General features: G+C 35.0%; 1 protein-coding gene across 2 annotated transcripts in view; it reads left to right on the forward strand.

Annotated features, from left to right (window-relative positions):
* The first annotated feature begins 76 nt into the window (after positions 1 to 76).
* LOC144451644 (dynamin-like GTPase OPA1, mitochondrial) overlaps positions 77 to 23,315 on the forward strand; it is a 142,371-nt gene continuing 119,132 nt past the window's right edge. Inside the window, exons 1-27 of one of the 2 annotated variants that reach the window (XM_078142538.1) lie at positions 77 to 208; positions 2,177 to 2,504; positions 2,903 to 3,131; positions 4,261 to 4,329; positions 6,749 to 6,822; positions 7,172 to 7,222; positions 8,423 to 8,527; positions 9,783 to 9,869; positions 10,229 to 10,305; positions 10,579 to 10,696; positions 10,955 to 11,029; positions 11,786 to 11,857; positions 12,550 to 12,649; positions 13,115 to 13,245; positions 13,977 to 14,049; positions 14,871 to 14,943; positions 15,360 to 15,540; positions 15,895 to 15,971; positions 16,317 to 16,409; positions 17,145 to 17,217; positions 17,567 to 17,722; positions 18,374 to 18,482; positions 19,468 to 19,601; positions 20,213 to 20,299; positions 20,688 to 20,808; positions 21,586 to 21,702; positions 22,242 to 22,352. In XM_078142538.1, the coding sequence (XP_077998664.1) occupies positions 180 to 208; positions 2,177 to 2,504; positions 2,903 to 3,131; positions 4,261 to 4,329; positions 6,749 to 6,822; positions 7,172 to 7,222; positions 8,423 to 8,527; positions 9,783 to 9,869; positions 10,229 to 10,305; positions 10,579 to 10,696; positions 10,955 to 11,029; positions 11,786 to 11,857; positions 12,550 to 12,649; positions 13,115 to 13,245; positions 13,977 to 14,049; positions 14,871 to 14,943; positions 15,360 to 15,540; positions 15,895 to 15,971; positions 16,317 to 16,409; positions 17,145 to 17,217; positions 17,567 to 17,722; positions 18,374 to 18,482; positions 19,468 to 19,601; positions 20,213 to 20,299; positions 20,688 to 20,808; positions 21,586 to 21,702; positions 22,242 to 22,352 (2,950 nt within the window). In that variant the 5' untranslated portion in view covers positions 77 to 179. The remainder of the gene's footprint in view (positions 209 to 2,176; positions 2,505 to 2,902; positions 3,132 to 4,260; positions 4,330 to 6,748; positions 6,823 to 7,171; positions 7,223 to 8,422; positions 8,528 to 9,782; positions 9,870 to 10,228; positions 10,306 to 10,578; positions 10,697 to 10,954; positions 11,030 to 11,785; positions 11,858 to 12,549; positions 12,650 to 13,114; positions 13,246 to 13,976; positions 14,050 to 14,870; positions 14,944 to 15,359; positions 15,541 to 15,894; positions 15,972 to 16,316; positions 16,410 to 17,144; positions 17,218 to 17,566; positions 17,723 to 18,373; positions 18,483 to 19,467; positions 19,602 to 20,212; positions 20,300 to 20,687; positions 20,809 to 21,585; positions 21,703 to 22,241; positions 22,353 to 23,315) is intronic. The other variant, XM_078142539.1, reaches the window with a different exon arrangement.

Here is a 23,315-nt window from a genome sequence, read left to right on the forward strand (position 1 = left end):
ATTAGTATTATTAGAGAAATGATAAATTATCGAATGCACAGGCTATAAATAAATAAATCATTAATGAATGTCGATGAACTTCGAGTGACCCGACATTACCCTACTTTCGGTCTGCGATAAAGGGTTTGCTATTCTAAGACATGTATTAGTGCATTCAGACGGTATATAGACTCTGGAAAATGATACGAGTAGCGTCGGGGTCGTTTGGGTAAGTGTAGTTTCTTTTCAGTGTTGTGCAGTGATTTCAAACGAAATCGTTGGCTTCTTCGTCGCTCGCGTACATCGTATTCGTGAAGTTCGCTATCGCGCTAGCGCTGGGGCGTGATGCAACTCACGTCGATTTTACCTATATAATCTATAGATCTAAAAGAGTGAACTTCTCTGACTTCCTGTAATGTTCTAAATGCGTAACTTAAGAAAAATTCGTAATTGAAATTGTAGATGTTGTCATAGTCACTAGTGATATCAATTAAATTGTCTGTCACCTTGATATTGCATAGACTGTAGACATGGCATAACGTTCTCGACGTCGTGTGCCCTCACTCAGTGGCCCCAGGGCCCAGGGTATGTTTACATGGATAGGAAAGATTGCTAATTGAACCAATTGATTGGCACACATTTTATAATATTTGAGCACTTTATTCTATTAATGAATACTATTATTGTGTTAGTATTTTAAGATAATGTACCTGATGTTATATATGTTAATTTCATTATGTTCCTCATGGGTGGATTTGTTGTTGTGTATGTGTGTATGTATGTATGTATGTATGTATGTATGTATGTATGTATGTATGTATGTATGTATGTATGTATGTATGTATGTATGTATGTATGTATGTATGTATGTATGTATGTATGTATGTATGTATGTATGTATGTATGTATGTATGTATGTATGTATGTATGTATGTATGTATGTATGTATGTATGTATGTATGTATGTATGTATGTATGTATGTATGTAGTATGTAGGTATCGTATGTGTATATGTAGGTATGTATGTATGTATGTATGTATGTATGTATGTATGTGGTATGTAGGTATCGTATGTGTATATGTAGGTATGTATGTATGTATGTATGTATGTATGTATGTATGTATGTATGTATGTATGTATGTATGTAGTATGTAGGTATCGTATGTGTATATGTAGGTATGTATGTATGTATGTATGTATGTATGTATGTAGTATGTAGGTATCGTATGTGTATATGTAGGTATGTATGTATGTATGTATGTAGTATGTAGGTATCGTATGTGTATATGTAGGTATGTATGTATGTATGTATGTATGTATGTATGTATGTATGTATGTATGTATGTAGTATGTAGGTATCGTATGTGTATATGTAGGTATGTATGTATGTATGTATGTATGTATGTATGTATGTATGTATGTATGTAGTATGTAGGTATCGTATGTGTATATGTAGGTATGTATGTATGTATGTATATATGTATGTAGTATGTAGGTATCGTATGTGTATATGTAGGTATGTATGTATGTAGGTATGTATGTATGTAGTATGTAGGTATCGTATGTGTATATGTAGGTATGTATGTATGTATGTATGTATGTATGTATGTATGTATGTATGTATGTATGTATGTATGTATGTATGTATGTATGTATGTATGTATGTATGTAGTATGTAGGTATCGTATGTGTATATGTAGGTATGTATGTATGTATGTATGTATGTATGTATGTATGTATGTATGTATGTATGTATGTATGTATGTGTGTGTGTGTGTGTATGTATGTATGTATGTATGTATGTATGTATGTATGTATGTATGTATGTATGTATGTATGTATGTATGTATGTATGTATGTATGTATGTATGTATGTATGTATGTAGTATGTAGGTATCGTATGTGTATATGTAGGTATGTATGTATGTATGTATGTATGTATGTATGTATGTATGTATGTATGTATGTATGTATGTATGTATGTATGTATGTATGTATGTATGTATGTATGTATGTATGTATGTATGTATGTATGTATGTATGTATGTATGTAGTATGTAGGTATCGTATGTGTATATGTAGGTATGTATGTATGTATGTATGTATGTATGTATGTATGTATGTATGTATGTATGTATGTATGTATGTAGGTAGGTAGGTATGTTTATACGTAATGTTGATATTGTTGTATTTTAGTTCCTACTGTGGTCAGTGCTTGAAGGCAGCAGCATCCCATCATGGCAGCAAACCTAGCAAAGCAGTCCTTCCATTCTACCAACCTACTAGACCAATAACACATAGACCCTGCTACCAGCCATGTATTATTGGCAATGGACAGTACAGTCTGTCATATTCTACTCTGACCAAACAAAGTAGTATACACTATCGGTATAATCTACCTGCTGTATACAAAGCTGGTAGGTCTATGAGTACATTCAGTAAACTTAGAAGTGTTATGAAGATCTTCAGATTAAGGTATCTAATACTGACTGGTGGTATGGCTGGTGGTATCACTGCAAAGGCGGTAAGTCTAATTATTTGATGTGCTTGAAACTCGTACAAACTACAACTACTAGTATTAAAGTCAAACACTACTTACTCCAGGAATTAGAGACATTTTCATAACTATGAGTTCTGGAGAGTCATTTCATGATTTTACATCTCCTACAATTACTTACTATTTCAGAGAAACATAAAGTTGATGTTGTGCCGTTGTAGCATATCTTTGCTGTGGACCATTGCATGATGGGAGTCAGGAGAAATAATATATTCATATTCATTGTTGTACAAATCATAGTGCTTATTCCCCTCAGTTTATCTCGTATAAATATTCATGCTGCAGCCAGATTTTCTGGTTTTCCCTATGTATCAATAACGGTATCTTTCACTGTACTCATCTCCTTTTTATGGTTGATTCCATAGACGTATGATTCATGGAAGGAAAAAGTTCCAGATCTGTCCTGGATAGCAGACCTCATCCCTGGGGATGACAATGTTAGGAACTTCATGTCAGAAGTCAAGAAATTTGCAAGCCATTTCAAACTTCCAGAGAAAGGTTGGCTGAAGAAAAGTTTACACAAAGTTGAAAGTGTGAAAGATTGGGTACCCGAGAGTGGCGTGATTGGTGGTTGGAATACAGTTGCCCCAGAAGGTATCTAATGAAAAAAATTGTATGGCCCTGAGGGTATCTAATAAAAAAGATTTGTATGACCCAGTATCCAATAAAGACATTTGTATGGCCTTAACAGTATTTTCAAAAAAGTTTGCATGACCCAGTATCTAATAAAAATGTTTGTATGGCCCTAGCAGTATTTTTAAACATCTGTTCTGCTTAGAAACATTACATAAACAATTACGAGAATATATCAAAATGAAAAAAAATATCTGGCCTGAAAGTAACAAATGACAAAATATGTATGGCTCTGAGGATAACAGAAAGATTTGTTTTCTATGGAAGTGAATGGCCTTGAATTTGCACTTAAGGAGAAGATGGAAAAATTTATTATATTATGCAAATCATGGAATATTACAAAAGTTCTCTCTTCCATTTGGGATTAATAGAACCTAAAGAAACTTTATCAATGACCCTCATTTAATTTCATAGCAAGTTCTGCTTCACCATTTGCATATAACTAGTTCATTGCATTAATTATATTTTGGAAGGATTTTTGTCCTAGCTTAATTAAAAATCTAATGGGGGGGGGGGGCAATTTTGATCAACTTTGAAGTGCACACATAACTGGAACTTGTAACATCACTAAATAACAGCATAAAGCATGTTTGAAAAAAAGTTTTCAGAAAATTGCTAACTGCACCAGCAGGATTTATCACCAGATATAACTCTAGTTGTAACTGTATTTCTATTTGTATTGCAGTGTTGTTGGGATATTTCTAGTGCCTGTTTGTGTGTGTGTTTGTTTGTACTTTGTATCCAATAATTTCAAAGATTTATTTTTCGCTGCAGGGCTGCTGATTGTGTGTGCCTTTTTGGGTGTGAACATGTTTTTTTCCAAAAATAGCATCTATTTGATATATTTTTCCAAATATAGCATCTATTTTAGATATAGAACTTCCTCTAGCCTTTAAACTTTCATTTTATTTTGTAGTAAATTTATAAATGAAAAGTTTCTAGAAGATTTTGTAAAGTAGACCTCCATTGACGACACTTTTATTTTTTGTTTGTACCCTTCCCAGCATGCAATCAAAGGTTGGCTCCCAGAAAATGGCAACCATCTTTTGAATTTTATTTTGTCTGTTTGTTTGTTCATTGTTACCTCTAGGATCCAACCTTATAACTGATGGCTTTTCCCAGATGTCTCAGGCCACTTCTAGATTCTTACAGTCAGGAGGTCGGTAGAAAGAGTTCTCTCTAACCTCTTCAGTACTAGCTACTTTGAATTCCCACCAAAGTCTTGTGAAAAAATTTTTTACTTTACTGCTTCAATTTTTTGATGAAAATTCTTGTCTGCATGTAACTTTTTGATGCATTTCAACTTTATTTTAGATTCCAGTTTCAAAAATAAGCCTCATGAATGAATTTATGACAATATTTTTTCATAAAATATGATTATATTAATGAAATCTTTATTTCTTTCATTTTGAAATTTTTATGAAAATCAAATGTCAATATTTGTGTCCTGTCTGGTACTGAAGGGGTTACACTCAGTTCCTTAGTTAGTCTATCTTTCTACTTTCTAACATTTTAGGCTCTTCAAGCAGTAAAAATCCATAAAAATTTGATGTTATTCAAGAACGATGTGTATAATTTTCAACCAACCAAAAGTTTCTCTTTTGCTGTTAAAAATGGCCATATGGGTTAGGATTGGGTATCTATTTTGGATTTTTAATTTATACAACAATTTTATCATGGCTTCCTACTTGAACAATCAATGTGAAACAACATAGACCAAGTCTGTGTTTGTAACTCAATACATTGCAAATTATTAATAAATGTGTAAAATGTTTGTTATTGTACATATAATAGCAATTTTTATACAATGTTTGGCATTTTGCAATATCTCAAGAACTTAATTACACCTCGTTCTCCATTACGCACTCTTCGTTCATCGGATAAATGCCTTCTGCATACACCCAAATGGAATCGGGTTTCCTATGGTCGCCGCTCCTTCTCCTCAGCAGCTCCTGAACTTTGGAACTCTCTACCCCTGGACGTTAAAACCTCTCCCAATGTTAACATTTTCAAAAGACGCTTGAAAACCCACATATTTCAGAGAGCTTTTTCATCTCCTTTCTAACTCTAAGCGCCACTGAACATTGTTTTCTTTGGATATTTGGCGCTATATAAATTTATTAGATAGATAGATAGATATTAAGTTACAAACACAGGTTGGGTATATGTTGTTTCACATTAATTTGTCGAGTAGAAAACCATGATAAAATTGTTTTATAAATTAAAAATCCAAAAATAAATACCCAACAATCCTCATCCATATGTCCACTTTAATGTAACAGATTATATGTGTCTTGCTTATAACAGATTCCAACATATGGGAAAAGTCTTTGTCCCCTAAACTGTGCAAACAAATGAAAATATCCTTGAAAATAGTTTCAGTACAGTAGCTTTCCCCAAGTGTACAGATTGTTTTTCTATGGTTAAAAGTGCTAAAATAGTTAACATCCAAAACCTTGATGTTCAGCTATATCGCAAAAAAAAAGCAAAAGCAAAAAAAAAGCAAAAAAAAACCAGCGGGCACTGAGGCAAAGGATAAATCACAACATAATTTGAATAACTGATGAATATTCAAAGTGTAAACATCAGAATTACATATATTCATGTTCATTAAGTTATTCTATTAAATTCACAACTTTCGTATTTACAATTCTGTTTCATAGTCTTGCACCTTTTCATGAGTTCATAAGTTTCACTACACTCATACTATTTATCGTAAGGTTCAGTTTTATGTAGTTGGTTTGTAGAATATTGTTGTGTACCATTTCCTGTAATATTACAGTTTTACACTAACAGAGGTCATAGTTCATTCCATGTAAGTCATTTATCTCTGCCATAGTAGAATGTACATGACACATAGCAACCAAGATGGCTACCCTAGTAACAACTAACACTGATTTACTTGGCACACTAAATATCAAAATGGCAATAACTACCAATTCTTTGCTCTGTGTCATATTATGTTCATTGTTGTCTTAATTAGATTTCTCTGTTTGCCAATAAAAAAATGCAACAAAATGACAATGTTAACAACAAAAATTATCACCCTAGCAACAAAATGACACTCCTAGCAATGAAAATTACCACACTAGCAACAAAATGGCCACCCTGGCAACAAGTAGCAGTACTACTGCCTCACTCTGCATATCCATGAATATGCAATTGTATCTTTGGCAGAGAGGAATGATATGTAATAGATTATGCCCTCAGTGGTCAAGAAAGACATAGCATATTCATTTTTCTGCTTCTGTAATACATTCAGGCATTCTTTGATATGTGATTGCCAACTGCACTCAGAGATGGACAACAAAAATTTAGTTGATACTGCAAAAAATGAAAGTCTGTTGCAACAAGATCTTTGACAGCCAATTTTTAATCGACAAAAGAATGTAATATTAATTCAGTTGAAGAGTTTCAGTCATCACAATTCAAAAACAGATAAATATAGAAATGTAAGTTACAGCAAAAGCATATTAAATTTAACTTATGTATCAGAAACAGAAACAACACCTCTACGTAATTAGCAAAGAGTTTTGACAGGCATACTGTTTGAAATACACTGTTTGTTTATCTTACAGATAAAGGAGATAAAGGTATCACCAGTATGGCAGCATTAGGTTCTACAAACAATGGTGGTTTAACCAATGAACAGGTTTGAATATGAAATTATGTATGCATGTCAATCAGTCTCTGTAAACCCACCCACCTCCATATATGGTAAACCATATGGTAATATATGGTAATATCTTGCTATTATTCATTTTGATCAGCTTACATAATTTACTCAATACTACCTCAGACAACTCTATATACAAAGTGTGTCAGTCTTCAGTACACAGATTTATTTATTTATTTTTTTGAATATTCATCAGTACAGTTAGTACCTGTACCTATTCTCCAAACATGTACACCTCCTTCCTCTTACTGTCCGATTAATTTTCACTGTACTGTTTTCAATTCATTGCATATAATGTTTATGTACTACTTTTTCCATTCAACAGAATGAGAAGCAAAAACTAGACAAAGCCAAAGAAGAATTTTTAGAAGCACAGGTTAGTTTTCTTTTCTTTATTTTGTAAAAAATCTATGTGCACAACAAAAATGAGAACGGTTTTACTCTCTCCATTCAAAAACAGTTTGAATTATAGACTAAATTCACAGCTAGCCTCAGTAACACTGTCAGACTAACCTGGCAATGTTCTCTCCACCCAGCTTGTGGAATTGGTATTATCAATCTCACCTGATGCATATGGTATGTTAATTAAGTCACATGATGCATATATTAAGTTACATAAGTCATATGACACATGTAATATGTTAATTATTTCAAAGTACCCTGATTGTAGACCCCTGATAGGTGGAGGGTCTATGCCCAGTCTATGTCCTAGCTGGTTGCATATAGAAATATGACCTTTGTGGAGTCATGATGGGTGAATGGTTAGCGTGACCGGCTTGGAATTGACAGGTTGCAGGTTCGAGCCCTGTCACTGCCTGCTGTTTGTTTCTGAGTGGCTAAAGCCCTTGGGCAAGATTTGAACCACGACTGTGCCTCAGTCAACCCAGCTGTATAACTGGGGACCTGGTAGGATGTAGGTTGCAATGTGAAGGCTTTAATCCTATGCACTTAAATGGCTGCAGTGGATTGTATGCTCCCCGGGGAGTTGAGGAAGACTAAAGGGCCGTTGTGCCGTTTCTGATCCAAGCCAGGGTAATAATTGTAAAACGCTTTGAGCACGGAGTGGGAAAGTGCTATATAAGAACCCAACATTATTATTATTACTTGAACAAATAACCTCTGATGGCATTGTATGTCAGCAGGTGATATATATTAATTTTATGCAGAATTTCCTCATGATTAAAGGTTACAGATAACTAAGCATGGCCAAAGATATTGATTTTGATAATACCAAGTTTACAGACTGAGTGGAGAGAGTGCTTGCCAAGTCAACCAACCAGTGGGCTACGAAGGCTCCTTATATGCAGGCCTTTTCAAGGAAACTATACATTCCAACTTAACTGAAGCATTGATATGTTTCCATATAAAAACACATTGTAAATCAACTTCTCCCTCTGCTTCAGACCAAGGTTCTGAAACATAGAATGTAAAAATTATAGACAGAAATGATGCCATGTATTGTAATACTTGCATGAAAAACTGTCAAATTCAAAACTTTGTCTGGTTATATATAATGCAGTACAAATATTGTAAAAATAATCCATTTATCTGATTGACTATTTTATCTGTTATTCAGTTAAGGTACCAGAGAGAAATTGAGAGACTAGAAAAAGAAAACAAAATACTGAGAAAGAATTTACTGATGAAGGGAGAGAAGAGAGCTGTGGGCAGAAAAGTGAAGGTAAGTTTAATGTACCAGCTGTAGTTAGCTTCAGTATTATTGATTGACATGTTTTTAATGAGGATTTAGACTGTATGGGTACAGAGTAAAAGAGGAACAAAGGTAGGGTTGGATCTATCCTAGCTGCATTCATTTATGCTTAGGGGACCCAGAAAAATCATTCTTCAAATCTGCATTGTGTGACCTCTCTAAAAATAGAGTTATAAACATTGGCATATCTTAGGAGAGGCCTGCTGTACACAGAGGTATTGTGGGAAAAAAGGAATGTTAGGGGCATGACACCTCCTGTAACATTGACTACACAATGCTGAGGTCAGCTGTGTTAGGGGCTTGACACATCCTGTAACATTGACCACACAATGTTGAGCTGTGTTAGTGGCTTCACACATCCTGTAATATTGACTACACAATGCTGAGGTCAGCTGTAAGAACAAGAAGAAGCCCCTAACATTGTTCATATTCCATAATGCCTTTCCCAAGTGTACCACAGGCCTCTCCTGAGCCAGAGATGACAATTTCAGAACGTTTATTTTGAGAGGTTGTACATTGCAGTATTGGTGAACATGACTTTTCTGAGTCCCCTAGACATAAAGAAATGCAGCTAATATAAAAACAAATTCACCTTTGTTCCACTATAAGTAATAGAACACAATGTGCAATTGTTTTTGTCACTGTTCAAGGCAGGGGAAATGATTTTGTTTCTATATACTAGTATACATGATATGAAAGGTACAAAATTATCTGACGTTGATTTTTCAGATCAACACCCTGTATTGTCAAATCGTCGCATCAGTGCAGTAAGGTCGTATCTGTCAATACAATTGCATAGCAGATATGACCTTACTGCACTGATCTGACGAGATAATAAATCAGTGAAATCGATGCTGACGAGATAATAAATCAGTGAAATCGATGCTGACTAGATATCAGTGAAATCGATGCTGACGAGATAATAAATCAGTGAAATCGATGCTGACGAGATAATAAATCAGTGAAATCGATGCTGACGAGATAATAAATCAGTGAAATCGATGCTGACGAGATAATAAATCAGTGAAATCAATGCTGACGAGATAATAAATCAGTGAAATCAATGCTGACGAGATATCGGTGAAAACGATGCTGACGAGATAATAAATCAGTGAAATCGATACTGACGAGATAATAAATCAGTGAAAATTTAGAATTCACAGCTTTCGACTGTGAGTAGACATTTTCATTAGATATTAACTTCTTGTTTCTGTTTCACTTTCAGAAATCTTTAATTGATATGTATTCTGAAGTTTTAGATGAGTTATCAGACTTTGATAACAGCTATGACACACAAGACCATCTACCTAGGGTAAGTCAATTGAAATATATTATTATATAAATTAAGATAAATTGTTATGTAAATTATGGTGGTTATGTAAATTTACATTGATTTGTATATAAATTGATGTTTATGTGAATTGATACTATGCATGTACATGGTATGTAAATTGAGATTGAAATGTAAATTTAGATTATGCAAATACATATATTTTATGTAAATTATGATTGTTATGCAAATGAGGAGTATCTAAATTTGGACTATGTTAACTAATGTAAAATGATGTGTTATGCAAATTGAGCTTGTTTTAGTACAATGAGCATGCAATGTTATGTAAATTAAGATTATGTAAATTAAAAAAAAATTGTTCTGTAATTTGAACTGTACAGGTTGTGGTAGTTGGTGATCAAAGTGCTGGTAAAACTAGTGTACTGGAGATGATAGCACAAGCAAGGCTGTTTCCAAGGTAACATGCTTCCTTATTAGGTGAAGTGGAGTTAACATTTGGTTGAGATTCCATACTTGGATTTGCTTTATTTACAGGAGTGTTGTCTGAATGATAGCAGCATAATATTAATATTTTGTGTGTGAGAATTCTTACTTATGAAAGTAGCATCAGATTGAGATTGTATAGATTGTATATTTGTCCTATATTTATGTGATATCTTGTAAAATTAAGTCAGCATTAGATTGAGATTCATGTTTGCATTCACATTTGTATTCATACTATATTTGACAGGGGTTCTGGTGAGATGATGACAAGGACTCCAGTCAAAGTTACACTAAGTGAAGGACCATATCATGTAGCACAATTCAAAGACAGTAACAGAGAATATGACCTGACCAAAGAATCGGAGGTAGGGTCAAATCTGGTTATCTATCATTGTATTTTGATTTACCAGTATCAGAGTCAACAGAAATGTCTTTAGTCTCAACTCTTGCATCCTTAAATAGTGCATGATTGTGTACCGTAGTCTATGTACTTCAGGTTGAATGATTTGGTGAAAGAGAATGTAGTCAACAGCCTTCTGTCCACTTCAAAATGTAAATAATGTTTTCATTTGACAAATAGTTGTCATGACAATAACATTTGCAATTCATCCTCTTTTTTACAGCTTCAAGCTTTGAGACAAGAAATTGAACTGAGAATGAGGAATAAAGTAGGGAAAGGACAGACTGTCAGCAGTGAGGTAGGAATACATAGTAATGTAGAAATAATGTAGTTCTATAGGAATTATATATTAGGCATATAGTTACCATGAAAACACAATGGACATATACAAGAGAAATCATAAATTAAAGTGTTTTTTAGAATGCCTTGGTAACAGAAGAAGAAGGATCTGGTAAAAATAACTCAGATTTGTGTACCTTTTGCATCGGTAAAATACCAGAGGAAATCCGACATATTTAAAAGCTACTTTTAATGCTGCTTCTCACTGACATGATATATATATATATATATATATATATATATATATATATATATATATATATATATATATATATATATATATATATATATATATATATATATATATATATATATATATATATATATATATATATATATATATATATATATATATATATATATATATATATATATATAAGATATCCATCACCAATCTAGATATATGCACTTAAAGCTCACACTGGATGGGAGTTTTCCCATAAACACTTTGTGGAAATTCCCAAAATGGCCGACCACAGTGTCAAGTAGCAGTAGAGCTTCAAGTTCATAACAGTAACTGGACTTTTCCTTCAATATTTACTATTTGGTAAAAATATACTTTACCTTTACTGGAAAAAGTTTCTTCTGATTCTTATAATTAACTGAAATATTTGACAATGTGTACCCCAGTTTTTGAGATTTGTCTGCATCTACAGAGCAAACATTTCCAAGTATTCCTGTTGCTGTAGATCATAATGTTTTGATTTTGTTTCAGACTATTTCATTGAGTGTAAGAGGACCTGGACTGCAGAGAATGGTACTAGTTGACTTACCTGGTATGATTAGTGTAAGTATAGTGTCTGTCTGTCTCTCTGTCTGTCTGTCTGTCTGTCTGTCTGTCTGTCTGTCTGTCTGTCTCTCTGTCTGTCTGTCTGTCTGTCTGTCTGTCTGTCTGTCTGTCTGTCTGTCTGTTGTCTGGCTGTCTGTCTGTCTGTCTGTCTGTCTGTCTTTCTCTCTGTTGTCTGTCAGGCTGCCTGCCTGTCTGTCTGTCTGTCTGTCTGTCTGTCTGTCTGTCTGTCTGTCTGTATGTCTATCTGTCTGTCTGTCTGTCTGTCTGGCTGGCTGTTGTCTGGCTGGCTGTTCTCTGGCTGGCTTGCTGGCTGTCTGTCTGTATGTCAGTCTGTCTGGCTGGCTGGCTGGCTGTCTGTCTGTCTGTCTGGCTGGCTGTCTGGCTGCCTGTCTGTCTGTCTGTCTGTCTGTCTGTCTGTCTGTATGTCTGTCTGTCTTGCTGGCTGGCTGGCTTGCTGGCAGTTGTCTGGCTGGCTGTTGTCTGGCTGGCTGGCTGTCTGTCTGTATGTCGGTCTGTCTGTCTGTCTCTCTGATCCAGCTAATTTTATTCTCTGTTGCTGTCATTAGAATGAAAAGGTATTCAAGCACAATCTATGAAATGTATTTTTCTATAAAACTGCAAAAACAAAATATGTATGACACTCTTGTATTTGCACAGACTAAATGACTGTATTTGTGTTGATACTACAGACGGTAACCCATGGTATGGCATCTGACACCAGAGAAGCTATTCACAATATGAGTAAAGCTTACATGAAGAATCCCAATGCAATTATACTATGTATACAAGGTAATCTAGATTGTTGAAATTATAGTAAACAATTTTAGAATCCAATGTGGTTCAATCTACTGGAAAATTTAAACTTTTAAAACAAGATGATAAACACCCAAAAGGACCATAAACAAGCTTTCATATGGCAGAGTTTGGAGAGAATTGAAAAAATTTGATTTTCAGTAAAGGCTGAAGGTGTATGCTGCTGTAACACTACTCACTCAGTGTACAAGAAAAATTATGATGTTTAGATTTTTATCAAGATTGTGCTAAACAACTTGGATTTTCTTTTCTAAAGTAAAAAAAATGTCATCAAAAAGGTTTGCTTAAACTGGTTTGCTTTTTTAGCCCCTTAAGGATGCAGGACAGGGCTATTACGATGGGCTCCGTCCGTCTGTCCGTCTGTCCGTCCGCCTGTCCATCTGTCTGTAATGTGTGATACATTTCCTAAAGTTGTGAATTCCTTGGGTTTTCTCTGCATAGACGGATCTGTGGATGCTGAAAGAAGTATAGTGACAGAGCTAGTAACCAGTATGGATCCAGAAGGCAGACGTACTATATTTGTATTAACCAAGGTAGACCTAGCTGAGAAGAATGCCGCTAATCCTAGTAGGGTAAGTGAAGGCAGATGTACTATTTTTGTATTAACTAAGGTAGACCTAGCTGAGAAGAATGCAGCTAATCCTAGTAGGGTAAGTGAAGGCAGATGTACTATTTTTGTATTAACCAAGGTAGACCTAGCTGAGAAGAATGCAGCTAATCCTAGTAGGGTAAGTGATGGTAGATGTACAATATTTGTATTAACCAAGGTAGACCTAGCTGAAAAGAATGCAGCTAATCGTAGTAGGGTAAGTGAAGGCAGACGTACTATATTTGTATTAACCAAGGTAGACCTAGCTGAGAAGAATGCAGCTAATCCTAGTAGGGTAAGTGATGGCAGACGTACAGTATTTGTATTAACCAAGGTAGACCTAGCTGAGAAGAATGCAGCTAATCCTAGTAGGGTAAGTGATGGCAGATGTACAATATTTGTATTAACCAAGGTAGACCTAGCTGAAAAGAATGCAGCTAATCCTAGTAGGGTAAGTGATGGTAGATGTACAATATTTGTATTAACCAAGGTAGACCTAGCTGAAAAGAATGCAGCTAATCCTAGTAGGGTAAGTGAAGGCAGACGTACTATATTGGTATTAACCAAGGTAGACCTAGCTGAGAAGAATGCAACTCTAGGAGGGTAAGTGAAGGCAGATGTACAGTTTTCCTGTTTCAGATCAACATATGGAATAAAATAAGAGAAGTCCAAGAGATGTTATTCATCTAACTTGTGTCATTTATTATTTTACAGATCAAACAAATTTTAGATGGTAAATTATTCCCAATGAAAGCACTCGGATATTTTGCTGTAATAACTGGTAAAGGTAAGACTAATTATCAAACATAAAGACTACCGTGACTGAGATACCAAGTAACATTTGACCCGGGAAAGGTGGAGGTTATGGCATAGAGACCGCTTGATCCCTCCTGAATCTGTCCTAACCAGCTCCTGAAACTATACGTTGTGATGTAACAAAACTTTGTTTACATTATTTTGACATACTTTTCACGGATAAGGAACCATAATTATCGACTGCAACAGAATAGGGTCAGAAGAAAATCTGCAAATTCGTTATGTTTCAATGCTACTACTGGAGGTCAGAAGGGTTTCAGGATGGAACACATCCACACAACACATAGGACAAAGTCAGGAGGGTTTCAGGACAGAACACATCCACACAGCACATAGGACAAAGTCAGGAGGGTTTCAGGACAGAACACATCCACACAGCACATAGGACAAAGTCAGGAGGGTTTCAGGACAGAACACATCCACACAACACATAGGACAAAGTCTGGAGGGTTTCAGGACAGAACACATCCACACAGCACATAGGACAAAGTCAGGAGGGTTTCAGGACAGAACACATCCACACAGCACATAGGACAAAGTCAGGAGGGTTTCAGGACAGAACACATCCACACAACACATAGGACAAAGTCAGAGGGTTTCAGGATGGAACACATCCACACAGCATATGATATAGAACGAAGTCAGGAGGGTTTGGGACATGTTTTTGTGTACAACTTCAAGGGCCTCATGCTATCCTGAATTGTGCTTCAGATAGGATATTTTGGTGCTGTCTACATGGGGCTATTTTCTAACCAAATCTTCTTCATTGTACACTCTATGTTTCTATTGTAGGTAACACCAGTGATAGCATAGAAGCTATCAAAGACTATGAAGAAAAATTCTTCAGAACTTCACAACTCTTCAAGTAAGTTATTACTTTCTTATGACTCACTTAAATACAAATACAGATACATGTTTTTGCCATATCATGTATGAATTTTGTTAGTCTTGAGAGCCACCTAGAAAAAGACACAAAAAGGACAATTGAAGAGAAAGACGCAGAATTAAGACACATGAAATATATGAGGTTGCATGAATTGTATGTTAAATTGCCATTGTCTGTTACTATGGCAACCCTTTCAGCTGACATTGGCAAATGAGATACACATGGTATACACTTCAAAAATCATGCAATGAAATGATTGAACAAGGGAATGAATGAATGAATGAATGAATGAATGAATGAATGAATGAATGAATGAACGAATGAATGAATGAATGAATAGTTCACTAGTCAGAGGTGAATAGTAGTTTGAGGTTGTAAATGGTTTTCATTGACAGGACTGGTACATTAAAACCAAGTCAAATGACAACACAGAATCTCAGCTTTGCTGTGTCTGACTGTTTCTGGAAAATGGTACGAGAATCTGTGGAACAACAAGCTGATGCATTCAAAGCTACAAGATTCAATTTAGAAACAGAATGGAAAAATAATTTCCCAAGGATGAGGGAACTTGATAGGGTGAGTTTTCTGTTCTTTTCATTTTTTTTCTTGCAACTCTCTGGTACTTATATAATTTACCACATAAGGCCAAAAATAAAGTACACAAGTCCTTATTTGGAAGTGCAGATATGTGACATTACCATATATGGACTTCTGATTATTGCATTACCATATTAAGCACTCTGGAACAAGTGTAGTGACATTACCATATATGGAATTACCACTTTTGATCATTATTTGCAAATAACAATGTTTTCTCCTAATATGGTCAATGTATGTGTAACATATACAAATATGACCAAGAAAACTGTAAATGGTAATGATAAGTAAATCACTATTTTTTTATTTTGTTGTGTCATTTGTTAAATATAGGATGAACTCTTTGAAAAAGCGAAAGGTGAGCTGTTGGATGATGTTATGAGGTTAGGTGAAATCTCACCAAAGCAATGGTAAGTCAACCACAATTTATCACAGTGGTAAAAAGAGAAAATTTTTGAGGGGAATTGGGTAGGATTTGAACCACGATTGTGCCCCAGTCAACCTAGCTGTATAATTGGGGACCTGGTAGGATAGAGGTTGCTATGGAAAGGATTTAATCCTGTAAGCTAAATGAGGCGACAGTGGATTGTATGCTCCCCAGGAAGTTGAGGATGTATGGAGACCTGTTGTGCTGCTATAGATCTGTACCACAGGTAATAATTGTAAAGTGCTTTGAACACAGTTTGGAAAAGTGTTATATGAAAGCCAATATTGCCATTATTGGTATAATGAGTATGAGTTCTGTTTTATTACAGGGAGGATGCAATATCTAAGATTCTGTGGGAGAGAGTCTCAGGGCATGTCTTTGAACATATCTACTTACCAGCTGCACAGGCTGACAGTCCAGGGTAAGTCTTTGAACATATCTACTTACCAATTGACAATCCAGGGTAAGTCTTTGAACATATCTACTCACCAGCTGACAGTCCAGGGTAAGCCTTGGAACATATGTACTTACCAGTGGACAGTCCAGCAGGGTAAGTCTTTGAACCCATGTACTTACCAGCCGACAGCTCGACAGTCCAGCAGGGTAAGTCTTTGAACCCATGTACTTACCAGCTGCACAGGCTGACAAAAAATCTAGGGTAAGAGATGTTAAAACCTTTGTATATTGACATCTAGATGTTATCCACAGCTAGGCAGTGTGTTGATTAGGTTTTGTATCCCTGATAACAGAGTAGAGAAATCTGGTAAATTTTAGAAAGATTTCGTTACTTTTTGTACCATGCTGTAGAAGTCAAGTAACAAAGTGATATCTGATAAAGTTTGTCTAATTCTCCATATATTGTCAAGACAAAGAGAGACTGTAAAATTGGATATCACTAGAAGAGGTGTTCCCATAAACCCTTGCAGGAAATCATTGAACACATGTCAAGTACAGTAGAGCATCTTTACAAGATTGCAAGGTTTATTAAGTTACCAACATTAGATTTTTAACACCCAGAATCATATTTTAGTTGATAGCAATACGAGTGTACTAAGACAGAAATAAGTTTAACTGGACTTTTCTTTTGAACTAATAAGCATATACAATAATGCTAATACTTGTTTCTTTCTCTTGTTATTTATCTGTCTTTATTAAGAGTTTTCAACACAACTATTGACATCAAGTTAAAGACTTGGGCTGATCAACAACTTCCAAAGAAAAGTGTAGAGGTAAATGTGATAAATAGTTCATGAAAAGGGTAAAACATTCCATAGTAGTTTGAATTTAATGTTCATCATACTCAGTTCTATCAACAGTCACGACTTTCAGATGATGTGGTCCTTCCAAATGAAATTGTCAGTACCTAAAATAGAATATTACTGCTTAGGTGCATCATAAAAATAACGAACGTTCAATTTCTTGGTCGACACCATAACTTCTGCTCCACGGCTTCACATGCATTACTAAAGGTGTGTGTGAGAATAAGTCAACCTTCTTGTTCTATTTTGACCTTCTAACATGAGGTAAAATGCTATTGTAGGTACTCGGAATTGACAATACCTTCTTCTTGATTGACAGGTGGGATGGGAAACATTACTGGATCAAACCTCCAAGATACTTGAGGAAGACAAAAGTCGGAAAGACCATGATGCAATCTTTGATGACTTGAAGTCTACCGTTAAACAAGAAAGTGTCAATAGACATAAATGGCATGAATTGGCACATGATAGTTTGGTATGTACAATTAGAATTACAATGCAATTCTTTCAACCATCTAAGTTTGCCTATCACAGGTTGTGTCCTAAACTACTCACTTGTTTTGAGTTCCTCTGTTAGCCTATTACAGGCTGTGTCCTAAACTACTCACTTGTTTTGAGTTCCTGTATTTAAAGGAGAATTCCACTCCAAGAAATAAAGGTATTTTCGTAAACTTTGGGTTCTGGGGAATGACATTTCATGATTTCACATCACATAATTTTTACTCAATTGCCAAGAAACACCAAATTGAATCTCTATTTCACCTCTATTGCTCAACAGACATATATATTAGATGCACACTGAATATTCATGACTCCTAAGTGCTTATTACCTTTAGATAACTAGTCATAAATATTCAGTGTGCATCTAATACATATGCATGTCTATTAAGTCCCATGATGCAACAGCAGGTCATTGTGAGAACAATACAGATGAAAAAAAGAGATTCAGTTTTGTGTTTCTGGGCAATTGCGCAAACTTGATGTGATGTGAAATTATGAAATGACTCTCCAGTACGTAAAGTTTATGAAAATACATCTACAAGAACTTAGTCATCCTGACTGTACCAGCAGACATGCATTTATTAATACTAATATTTGTTTTCCTATTTTTTTTTACTTTATCTAGAGAGTGATTCAGTTTAATACACTGGAGGATAGATCTATCAGTGACAAACAACAATGGGATTCTGCTGTACAGTTTATGGAAACTATTCTATCTCAGAGACTGAAAGAAAGTAAGTTTTTACACATGGTATGTGCTGCATGTGTAGCTGAACCTAGCTGAATGACTTACAGGTATAGATTGTGGACTGACTGGGAAATTGGGGGGTGGGAGTGAGGGTGAGGCCTTGGAGACAACTCATTGAACTGACTAGGATATTGTTATGCAATGCTTGGCATGGGTGACGTCCACGATAGATTGTAAATTGACTGGGCAATTTGAGGGGTATTCCTATGCTTTGCATTGCCAGGCCTTAATGACACCAATATGAACTGACAGGGAAAATCTTGTCCATTCCACAGTGACTGTAGTCCCAAACCTGAATGGAACCTGCAGGTACTATGCAGGTACTATGCAGGTACTATGCAGGTACTATGCATTGCCAGACTTTGATGACTTGTAGGATAGACATTTAACTCCATGTCAAGTCCACAGCGATGTTGTAGAAAGCCTGTCATGTCATTCCAAAGATGAATAGAAATATGTCGAATCATATGTGTTTTTGTGTGTATTGTTTTTTTAAAAATCACCAGAATTAAACTTAATTTTTGGAAAACAGGGAAGAAGGGGAGGGGGTGAGGTTATTATTAGAATGGGGTATGGGGTATTGAGATACCGTAGTACGGAAGCTTAATGGGGACACAGGAGTAGTTTTCTTAAATCATGTGAGTAGTTATTTTTACCATGGGTAGTAGGGTTTTTTTTTTAGTTTACAATGGGAGTAGTTTTTTTTTACCATGGGAGTAGTTTTTATTTCATGGGCGTAATTTGTTTTACCATGGTAAAAAACTATTCAAATGTTTTTTTTTTAAAAACTACTCCTGTGTCCGTAAGATAGGGATATAGGGTATTGAGAAGGAAAAGATGGGATGACAGTGAAATTTGGCACAAATTGGTAGTGTTTGCTAAATACAAGTTTTTACTCAGGGTACACTTACCCTAAATGTAATATTCAGCTTCATATTATAATTGACATTCTGTGTTTATATGTTAACTAGCTGAAGACTGTATTTATGAGATGGTTGGTCCTGGTGCTACAGAGAGGTGGATGTATTGGAAATACCGAACTCCAGAACAAAGCAGCAGATCAGAGCTTAAATCAGAGTTAGAAAAACTACTCCAAGCTGACAAAGTAAGCTATTTTTCCCTTTGTCTTCACTTCTACTACACCATAACACTCTTGAAATATTGATGCAGGGATATTCATAAGAAATGGCCTAGCACCCTCAATATTCAAATCACCAATACTTTTGTTTTTGTTCAAGTTGGGCTGAGTGTACTGATTTGTGATGTGATTGAACACATTCAAACATGTTTGTGATACTACATGTTTGGGGACACTTACGAACTGTTCTAGCGCCCTCAATAGTGTAATGACTATAACTTTTGTTTTTCTTTGTTGGCGTTGTCCTGTGACGTGTGATAGAATGAAGATATCCAAGCCTGTTTTATTGTGGGATTCTCTTGAAATGATCCTTCAAATTCAGTGGAAATGGTATAGCACCCTCAACAGTGCAATGATGTTCTCTTTTGTTTTTTGTTCAGGTTGTCTTACCATTTCTGAGAAATTGACATTTTTTTATTCAGATAGTTGTGGTAGAGTCCATTTCATATGATGTGAAAAACAAAAGACAATATTATTGTGTCGTTGAGGGCACTACACATGTTTCAAAATTGTTATTGTAGAGTTTGCATGTTTTATATGATTTTGTTGAATTTGATTCATATCTTTGATTGCAACAGAAACACAAACCAACCCTAGCAGCAGATGAAATCACAACAGTTAGGAAAAACTTACAAACCAGAAGTGTCGAGGTAGACAATGAATTTGTAAGTATCATGATATAATCAGTGTGCTAAGGAACAAGCCAAGTCATGCCCTGTTACTTCATATTTTTCACTACTAAAAAAATTCACAAAAAAGGTGCAGTCTTGATAACCAACTAGACAAAATGTCTTTTTATGAATAACGGACAAATTTTTAATGAATATGTCTTTGGTTATTTGATGAAAAACGATGCCCCAGTTGCATTAGTGGAGATTTAATTAACAAGTTACAAAGAATAAAAAGCACAAAGACAGCTCTAAAAAAAGACAGTGTGTACATAACTAACCTAACAGCAGTAAATGAATACAAATAAATTGGCTTGAATCTTAGTTATGCACCTCAGCAGGATTTTCCTAGAAATTTGACTCTGTTGTTGTACCTTTGTTTCAGATACGAGAAACTTGGCATCAATTGTACAGGAAACACTTTCTGAAAGCAGCTCTACAGAGAGGACGGGATTGTAGAAAAGCATTTTACTATTATCAAAAGGGATTTACAGAATCTGGTGTAAGTATCATTTTATAGTACACAATCTGGTGTAAGTATCATTTATATTACACAAGCTGGGTGTAAGTAATATTTTATAAATACAATTTGGTGTAAACATCATTTTATAAAACACTGGTGTAAGTGCATCATTTTACATTTTATAGTTTCCACCCAGTTTTGTTTTTCAAACAGAAACAGAGAGTAAAGTTCTTTTAAATATCATTGTCTCATCCATATGGCCACTTTCATCAAGTAAATGTGCTATCCCTGGAGCAAATTTCAGTTAAAACAATAGGGAACTTGCAGTCCAGACTGAGCATGCAAAGGACTGTGGGATTATCTGTGGTTATCGTAATACCAAATCTGGAGCTACTGATAAAATAAACCTCCCACAATGATCAGGGTGACTATGAATTGATTATTTGTGGTTATAAACAATGTATCAACATTGTTTACAATACTAATTGATTAGTATTTATTAGCACATTTCCCATGATGCAACATTCAACATGGCGGCTTTGCAAGTTCCCTATTGCCCTTGTAATGATAAATACTTAGATGAGAAAATAATTATTGGCAGTTTGTAAGGGAGAAAACTTGCTTTGCTTTGTCATCATATCTGGGCCTTGGATATAAACAATCTTAAACATGTGTTGTAATCTTTGTTAAGAAAACTGACTCATTCTGACACTTAAAATTGAGAAAGTTTGGAGAGACTTGAATAACTTTTACTTTGGTGCTAAAGACATTCTTTACTTTAACAAAAATGATGATTATTTACAATCTGTAATAACGAAAGTTTTGTATGTTTTTGTTTCTCAGTTAGAATGTAATGACATTGTGTTATTTTGGAGAATACAGCGAATGTTACAAGTCACAAGTAATGCACTCCGACAACAAATCATGAATACAGAAGGTAAGAACTGACACACACTAATCTTACTTTCATCACAACTCAAGTTGAGCGTCCTGTAGTCTTTCAGCACGATTCAAGATGAGCGCCCTCTAGAGTTTCCCCACATCTTGCCATGACTGTATGTTAGTATTAGTATCATTATTATTAGACTTTCTTGGAACTCTGTAGACTGTTAAGTTCAAGGATCTTCTCACACATTGTCTAGATAAGAAAATATACAAATATATATACATTGAAAATACAAAAAAGCAAATAAACACAAATAAAGCAATGAATAAAAAAAATGGATGTCAAATTGTCAAAAGCCAGTAGAACAAAATGACAACTACAAAACTAACTTTTCTAAAAGATGAAATTTAGATTTAAAAGAGTAATGAAGGAGTTGATAACTAAAAATGAGAAGGAAACAAATTATTACTTTTTTTAGCTGCCCAGTGATGGAAAACTCATTTCAGCTTTTATTGATTAGCAACAAAAACCAATCCATGAGCCAATGAAGTTAAAAATGTGGGGAAAATAAATTATTCCTTTTTTGGCAGCTCGAAGACTTGAAAAAGAAGTTAAACAGGTCCTTGAAGAATATTCTGAAGAAAGAGAAATGAAAGTACGGCTTCTGACAGGAAGACGAGTAGAACTAGCAGAAGAACTTAGTAAGTGTTGTGTTTTCTTGATTAAGTGTGTTGTGATGTTGAATGTAAGTTTGGTTGTGATATCAGGAGCTTTGATGTTGAATGTGATGGACCATTGCACACAGATTCTGTAAATTCTACAGAACCCAATGCAAATCATTGTTATGAGAAGAACAGATTGTTGCCATGAGGACCGAGGAGAAGAAAACGTCATGAGAAGAAAAAAGACTTGAGAATATACCATTGTGATATGAGAAGGTTTGATGTTGAATATGATGACCATCAGATACAGATTCCGTAAATTTTACAGAACTCAATGTCAATGCAAACTGCGAAGAAACAATTTTGGTTGGAGATTGTTTTTAACACTGATTCTTTAAGATATCAAATTGATTGAGTTGATGTCTTTAGAGTCAATGTCTTACTATTTCTGGAATACAAGTTGTATTCCTGAAAAAGAATTGTTTGTAGGTAGACAGTAGATAGACAGATTTAGGATTTCTGTCTGTCTGTTTGTCCATTTGTGTGTGTGCATTTCAATGTGTGTCTGAATGTATATGTGCATGCATATACTATGTTTGTACATTATGTATGTATGTATATATGTGTTTGCATATATATCTTGCATACCTTTATCAGAAGTAAATGTGTCTGCTTGGCTATGTGTGTCTGTCTGTCTGTCTGTCTGTCTGTCTGTCTGTCTGTCTGTCTGTCTGTGTCTATTTGACTGTTTATTTTCTTGACTGCAATCATTGTCACCATTACTAATGGTTGTCACTGTGCCATGAATAGTTGTACTGTTAGAAGTTTTCATCTTCTATCACCATTGACCCAACCAGGTTTTACCAGTTCATGTATTCCATGATATTTATCAAACAGTAATTCAATCAATCAAAAATAACTTATAACATGCCAGACTCCAGAACCAAAGTACTGTACAGTTGCTAATAGTGGTCAATCCATACAAAATGCTTGTTTCAACAT

The sequence above is a fragment of the Glandiceps talaboti genome, chromosome 21 (genome assembly GCF_964340395.1).
Source record: "Glandiceps talaboti chromosome 21, keGlaTala1.1, whole genome shotgun sequence".
Classification (NCBI taxonomy): Eukaryota; Metazoa; Hemichordata; class Enteropneusta; family Spengelidae; genus Glandiceps; species Glandiceps talaboti.